At 48.0% G+C, this 7,275-nt stretch overlaps 1 protein-coding gene across 1 annotated transcript; it reads left to right on the forward strand.

Annotated features, from left to right (window-relative positions):
- Positions 1-5,474: 5,474 nt before the first annotated feature.
- On the forward strand, positions 5,475-7,275 carry PtA15_14A287 (uncharacterized protein; the record flags this gene model as incomplete). The annotated part of the gene is made up of 8 exons (XM_053162986.1): positions 5,475-5,580; positions 5,673-5,975; positions 6,235-6,254; positions 6,330-6,423; positions 6,496-6,575; positions 6,620-6,734; positions 6,796-6,879; positions 7,031-7,275. The coding sequence occupies 8 exons, from the start codon at positions 5,475-5,477 to the stop codon at positions 7,273-7,275; spliced, it is 1,047 nt and encodes a 348-aa protein (XP_053026958.1).

Genomic DNA, 7,275 nt, shown 5'->3' on the forward strand with positions numbered 1-7,275 from the left:
GACATACATTCCATTGTTTGTTGATGGCCAGCGAAAGGAGGATCTTCAACGACTCGTTTTGACCAACCAATGCATACGTGTCCCAGTAGTGCTTTTGATATTCTTGGTGATTTCCGAAAGTCACCCACCGCGCCTTATGTTTGTACACTTCGTTGTACTCGTTCCGCTTGCGCGACAGCAACCACATTCCACCGATAATTTTTTCATCCGCCGGCGGAGGAGTCAGTATTCCCGTGTTGTGAAAGGAGAGGGAACCAAACTCCTTGCACATCGCCTCCTCCCATACCGGTCGTTCCTTCTCATCAGCCAACGCTTTGTCAACTGAGACTTGATCCACTAGTGTGATAAAGTGAACCCAATCGTCTGCTTCTTGTTCATCGTCTGCATCCGGTTCAACATTGGCAGCTTTATTCCGAGAACCTGAAGGAATGATGTTATCAGCAGAGATTTTGCTGCTGATATCCTTGGGAGCTTTATCATTTGGATTCCGAACTACATATTCCCAGTTGAGTTTGCAAGTCCGAGCAGGCACGGTAATTAAATCCTTGAGAGTCGGATTTTTCGATACCGGAAGAGTGGATTGAGTAGGAGGAGGATTACTTGACTTGGGATTGTTTGAATTTGATGCCTTGGCAGGAAACGAGCCTGGAAATTGAGGTGTGTTGTTTACCAAGGAGTTTGGACCAAGAGCAGCACTTGTTGATTGAGCAGCGGGTGTTGTCGGTACCATACGTTGAGGAAGAGCGGCATATTTCCGTTGAGTTTGTGGTTCGTTCACCGCATTCCGAGATTCATCTTCCTCACTCGAATGAGAAGTGGATGTGGAAGGTAACTTTGGCAGCGTAACCCACTCGGATGTATTATACGAGTCCGATGTTGCACTTGGTAATTCACTGAGATTCTTCTTGGATGAATACAGGTCAGCAACATTCGCCGGTGCAACTTGCGTGTAGTCCCGACTGAGGATAATACAACCCAATGCTCGATCGAGGAATTGCATAGCATCTGAGAAAGGTTCAAAGCCTAAACACGTCATTCGGACTCCGGCCGGCTGAATTTTCGAATCCGCCTTTCGATGAACGAATGTGAGAGCTCCAAACAGGATCAGATCCGTGAGTCTTTGCTGAGGTTCAACTGCTGAATTCGAGTCCATAAGAATTTCAGAGGGAGTTGACCAGTTCAATGTCTTGTGGGGAGCATTATTTATTAAGACGGTGGAATACAGTGCTGCCTTGTGCCAGTAACATAGAGGAACATTCGACTGCGCAAGAAGACAGCGCATTTTGACAAGTAGTGTCTGATTGAAGTGTTCAGCTACGCCATTAGTCTGAGGAGAGTAAGGTGCACCGCGCTCCAGGGTCATTCCGAGTGACTGAACCTGATTAAGAAAAAACTTCGAACTAAACTCCGATCCGTGATCGCTGTGCAAGTAAGCTGGATACAGATTCAGCTTGTTATGAATCTCTTCAAAGTAGCTCATGAGTTTTCCTTTGACTTCAGTCTTTGACTTGACAATGAAAATCCGAACATATCGACTGAAATCGTCGACGACACCGAGTATGTATTTGTGACCGTATTTTGCAGGTGTATTGATTTCCATTGTGTCAAAATGAAGCTTCTGAAAGGGCATGGAGGCAGACGGAATATGATTAACGTGTGGGGTTCGCTTTAATTTTACCGCTCGACATACATCACAGAGTTTTTGAGCATTCAGAATGTCGGGAGTGGGTTTGACGCCGATTTTCTTGAGTATGATCTTCAGATACTGATCGGAGGGGTGTCCTAAGAGCACATGCCAATCTTGACGGAAAACTGATGAAGTCGAGTGAGGTTGGATCGCATTAATTGACATGTCCTCACTTTGACCGATATACAGTCGACCACGTCGCTTGAACGACTTTACTATTGAGTTTCCTCGCTTCAACAAAAACAAACCCTCTTTGTGAACTACTCGAAGACCATGATCTTCAGCTTGAGCACAAGACAGAACATTTACACTTGCGCCAGGGACAAATAGAACAGGGGATAAATGCATATCTCCAAGTTTGAGTGTCCCAGAGTGAGTAGCGAATAAAGGCGAGGAAAAAGTGGCAATCTTCTTGTGCGGGATAGGTTTGATGTCAGACAACATGCTTAAGTTGCATACTGCCGATCCAGTCGCACCTGTATCGAAGATGAGTTCCGTGTCTTTGATTGCACCCGATGTCATGATTGTCTCTGGATCAATGTCGACATGAAACCACAAGTCGCCTGCATCATATCCGGCTGACTGGGAGCTTGAGACATGTTCATATTGATCATCCATCATACGAACAGAAGGATTTGATGACATTTGAGTTGAACTAAGGGTTCGCTCAATATTGGCTAATCGCTGTTCCAAGGAGGAGCCTTGTTTTGTGTGTGTATGAAAAGTTGGCGCCACTCCGCGAAATCCTCCCCGTCCACGTGAAGCGCCTCTTCCCCCGAGAGTTGATCCAGAACTTGAAGCGCGTCCCTTTCCTTTAGCTCCTGCCGTCATGACACTGTCCTTGTCCCCTCCACATTGAATATGCTCAATACCAATTCGATCCGTGACTGTCTGTAAATCGAATGGTTTGACGTCGTATTGCGTTTGAACTAAAGCCAAAAGTTTTTTGTCTTGATTAATGCTACGAAGAAAAAACGCAGCTGAGAGTCCAGATGAGATTTCCATAAGGTCTTTGTTTGAGGACGTGAGCACAAGGAGTTCGGTGTTTAGATTCTTGAAGGTAGCAATGTGGTCTTGTAAGGAAGTAGAAGGGCTGTATTCAAGTGAGAGAAGTTCAAAGAGTTTCTCGCAGATAACTACAATGGAGTCTTTTCCGCATGCTCGAGCTAGAGAATTCCATGCATCCAAGAAGTTATTGTGTGTGCGTATTTCTGGGTGAAGTTTGTCGCACACTGTACTCAGTAGGAGTGAGATTGCTGCTGAATTCTTCTTCTTGTACTTCTTTGAATGTGGTTTCTGGTAGAAGCTTGCTTCGAACAGCTCGTCATCGCCTCGTCCGAGTAGATATTGTTCCAAATGATAGCACCAAGCCGCATAGTTCTTTTGGTTGAGTTTTTTTATGCGGATTTTGCTTGGAGTAATTGACTCATTGGAATCGGACGACATTGTTCTCGTTTAGTCTGTACCTGTTTTCTATCTCTGGCGGTTATGCAAATTATTAGACTCTTGCTACCATGTAGTTTGATGAGATCTTTAATAATTGCAAACACTTTAAAACCAGTAGTAGTAAAACTTAACAACAAAACAAGAGTTAATAAATGAAGAAAAACAATTTTAATGTAGTGAGTTATTGAATATTTTACCTAATAATTTTTTGTTTTTGTGATTAATCAGACTAATGAGAAGGCGACGATATTGAGAGACAAACACTAAAAATAGAAAAAACATTGAGTTGACAATCTGAGTGATAAGAGAAATAGCGTTTGACCAAGTACCTCTCCTCCCCCTGAGCAAGTATCCTCTGACGGTTATGTGATTCCCTCACGGACTTGACCGGTGTACACTATTGAGTGAGAAATGCCAATGAGTGATAGTTTTCGATATCTAGACAGCGTCGACGTTACCTTGATCACTGCCGGTGTTGAGTCTTGCTTGGAGAGTTTGATCTTGATGGTTCCGAGTTGGTTCGCTGAGAAAGCTGACTCGGGAATATTCTGGAAGTTGATTTGAACTCGCGGCTGAGCATGTGACATGTGATGGATATTTCACCCAACATTTGCGACGATGTCGAGCTCGAGGTCTACTAATAGGGCTTGGATCTGTTTCCATTCCTCGTTTACCCACCTATCATTTGACTTTTGGTTGTGCACCAGGCTTTCCGATGTAGTGTTATCTGTCCAAACGACTAAGGTTTTGCCTCTTCTGATTCGCAGTTTCTTGAGCATGAGCATACCCACTCTGATGGCTACCGTTTCTAGCCAAGCTATGGTCTTGGCCGGGTTGGTTGATTTATTCCATCCTTCTACGACTTGAAAACGGGACCAGCGGTCTCCGATCAGTACGCCGATGCCGTAAGATGATGAGGCGTCGCCGACCCAGTTGATTTCTGTCGGTTCTGGGTTGGCGATTAGTCTCGTGCTGTTGAACGACTGAAGCGTTGATAGCCAGAAAACCAAGTCTTCTTCTACGTCATGAGGGGTGAAACGGGGAGCTTTCGTCTTGACCCAGTTCTTCAACCAGCGGTAGACGGAGCATAGGTAGCACCTCAATTGGGGCAGGAGCATTGACACGTGGTTCAGGCGGCCCGCGAGCGTCTCTACTTGCTTGAACGACGCTTGGTTGCCCGGAGATAGGAAGAGTTTGATTTGGTCGATGCGCTCTCTGAGTTTCTTTTCTGGTAGGCGGACCGTCTTTTCGCTGCCGTTCCAGATGAATCCAATGAACTTCTGTTCCACTTGGAAATGGGAGAATTTGGTGTCGTTTGTTTTCACCCCTAACTCCTTCGACCTAGCTACGATGTCGTCCATCGAGACTGTTGATGGGTGCGTCTTTATAAACAGGTTATCGTCTACCCACCGAAAAACCTCTAACACATCGAACTCGTGTTTCATCAGGAGTTTCCAAGCGTCGGCCGGCCGTCCGAAGGAGCCACATCCCGCTACTCCGCCGAATGCTATCCTTGTGTCCAGGAGTATCTTATCGTCGAAATCTTTGATCATCAAATACGGCCATTGGCCGGGGGCTGTGGGTATCTGGCGGTAAGCCTTTTCCCAGTCGAACAATGCCAGCAATACTGGTTGTTCGAGCGCTCTTCGGGCACCTCCCAAAAAAAAAAACCACCATGGGTGAGCCGTTCCCCAAGTCCTTTGTTTGACTGTCCAGCTGAATGTCCAGCCCTTTTGCCCCTCCTCCAAGTCAGCCTCCGTTCCAACATTCTTGACCTTGTCTTCCGAGCCATCACCATCGACCACCACGCACTCGCCCTTCTCCAGTTTTCTCTTTGCAAAGGACCACGAACCACCCTCATGTGACAAATACAATCCAAAAAGAAGTAAGTCGATTTTCCTTCATCTCTGTCTGTAGATGCTCTGGTTGCTGGCAAGGCACAGCAGCGGTCTGCCCTCCAGAGCATCTACAGACATTCTCACTCCCCTCACACTACAGCCCTCAGTAACTGACATACTCTTTTTATTCACCATCTCAATTCATCATTCCTCCCTCCCAGGCTTCAATTATTCCGCTGGGCAGCTTCAATTATTCCGCTGGGAAATTGAGCCTCTTCAATACACTTCTCGAGTATCTCTACCCACTGGCGGACTGACCCGGCCTGTCGACTCTTGCTTGACCGTGCACTTTCCGGTACACTGACGGCCGCCCAGCAAGTAACACGCCTGAAGCAGTGGTGCCAGTGGAGAGTTCTCTGTCTCCCACCCCCTCCGGTCCTTCTTCAGTCCGTCTGGTAAAGGCATTGCTAAACTCCGTAACGCCCTCAACCCACCCTGGTTCCATGGCCTCACTAGCTCTCCGAGTTTTGTCGCAAACCACTCGGATGATCGGGCCGGGAGACAGGTTGAAGATGCACTCAGGCATGCAGAGCAACACCAGCCCATTAGGTTTGCAAATTGTAAGTCGTCCATCCTCTGAACATCCTGACAGCATGTAGCTTATTTTGCTGCATTTGATGCGGTTGATTGCTTCTTGCCAGATGTCAATTTGGCATCTCTCTCCCTCGGCCACAGAATTCCTGTCCCAAGCCTCAGCTCACGGCAAGTCCGCCAATCTGACTTCCCCTGGAAGGAGGAGCGGGTGAACAACGCGACTCTCGATGCAACCTTCGTTGGAACCAAGCCTAAGGGATCACCCTTCGACCAGCCCTCCTATTTGAACAAGCGTGGTGGTGGTGGTGGACAGGTCTATCGCCGAAATACCGCGTCGGTTAACCGTCCGGCGCCACATCTCCAGTTGCATGACGGCCATTGTGGCGACGGCAGCAGCGAGGAGGAGCCGTGTTGGCTGATGGGGGATTTTCTTGGGTTAGTGGAGGTGGCGAACACGATGTAACGGATGGCAGAGGTGTATGTGGACCAAGCGCTCCCTGGGAATGTTAACCAACTCGACTTCCTGAGCTTTGCGGGCGGAGAAATTGGCCTGCGCATCCACACGCACGTATCCGCCTGCCTCCTGCCCCGCTTGCACAAGAAACAAAAGACTGAAAAAAGGACTTGATGATGATTTGCGTAGACTGCTAAAGGGCAACCATCTTCCAGCCTCTCAGGATATTCACAAGGTCTTTCCCGGCCATCATCAGTGAAAACAAACATACATTTGCGCGTTGAACCTTACCCCGAACAACTCGGTCAAGGGCGAAAGACGTATCGGACGCTGCAAGATGTGCAAATTTGACAACGGCGTCGGCTTCTTGATTGACGAACGTGTTGACCAAACCCCACAAGATGGTAGGTTTTCGGCATCAGCTCTCAAATATCCGTCCCCCTCCCCACACGCGCTGATCCCCTGTTCTTCTACAGTCAAGATCCACTGGACGGACATCTTAGCGGATGCTTTGATCAAGTCACTCGCCAAGGAATCTAGTCCCCTCCCCCCCTGTGTTTTCTTCCAGCTGTGTGACAACTTGATGCTTTTTTCCTCTAGGGAGAAATTGTCGAATACACCCTCAACATCACCGCCAATGGTTATTATGCTTCATATGTGACCGATCCCGGAGGGCGCCCGAAAATGAGCGCGGAGCAGGCCATTGTTCAAGCTAGTTGAGCCCACATTTCCCTGGGACAGATAGATGTTTGAGTTGAAACTGACTTCTTGTCCAGTCGACAAACAAGCTATAAGCTTTTCAAGCCAGCCGCTAAATCTACCCCTCAAGATTTACCAATCTAAATGGGAAAGTCTGATCCGTAAGTTGCTGCTTCAATATTTACGTTCTGATCCAATTTTCTCTAGCCCCCGGAGATGGTAAAACCTTGCTCAGTCAACCAGCCAATCAAAGTTCTAACTCTGCTACCACTCCGCGGGCCGCACCGACGAATGATCTGAAGAACACCCCAGCCAGTGCTCCCCAAACCAGAATGGCAAGGCTGGCAAATTTCCCACCGAACAACTCAAAGGGCTCATCACCGAGCCCCGAGGATCAGATAGGCCCCAATGCCAAGACCGCAACCAGGTCTCCCAGGCTGGCAGCCGCTGGTCTACATCAACCAAATCACCCTCACCCTCCCTCCGGAGTCCCAGGTCACATCCGCAGAGCTGTACACCAACCGGGCCAAGATGTGACGTTCCCAATGCTTGCCTAG

Source organism: Puccinia triticina, chromosome 14A, assembly GCF_026914185.1.
Source record: "Puccinia triticina chromosome 14A, complete sequence".
In the NCBI taxonomy this organism is placed as follows: Eukaryota; Fungi; Basidiomycota; class Pucciniomycetes; order Pucciniales; family Pucciniaceae; genus Puccinia; species Puccinia triticina.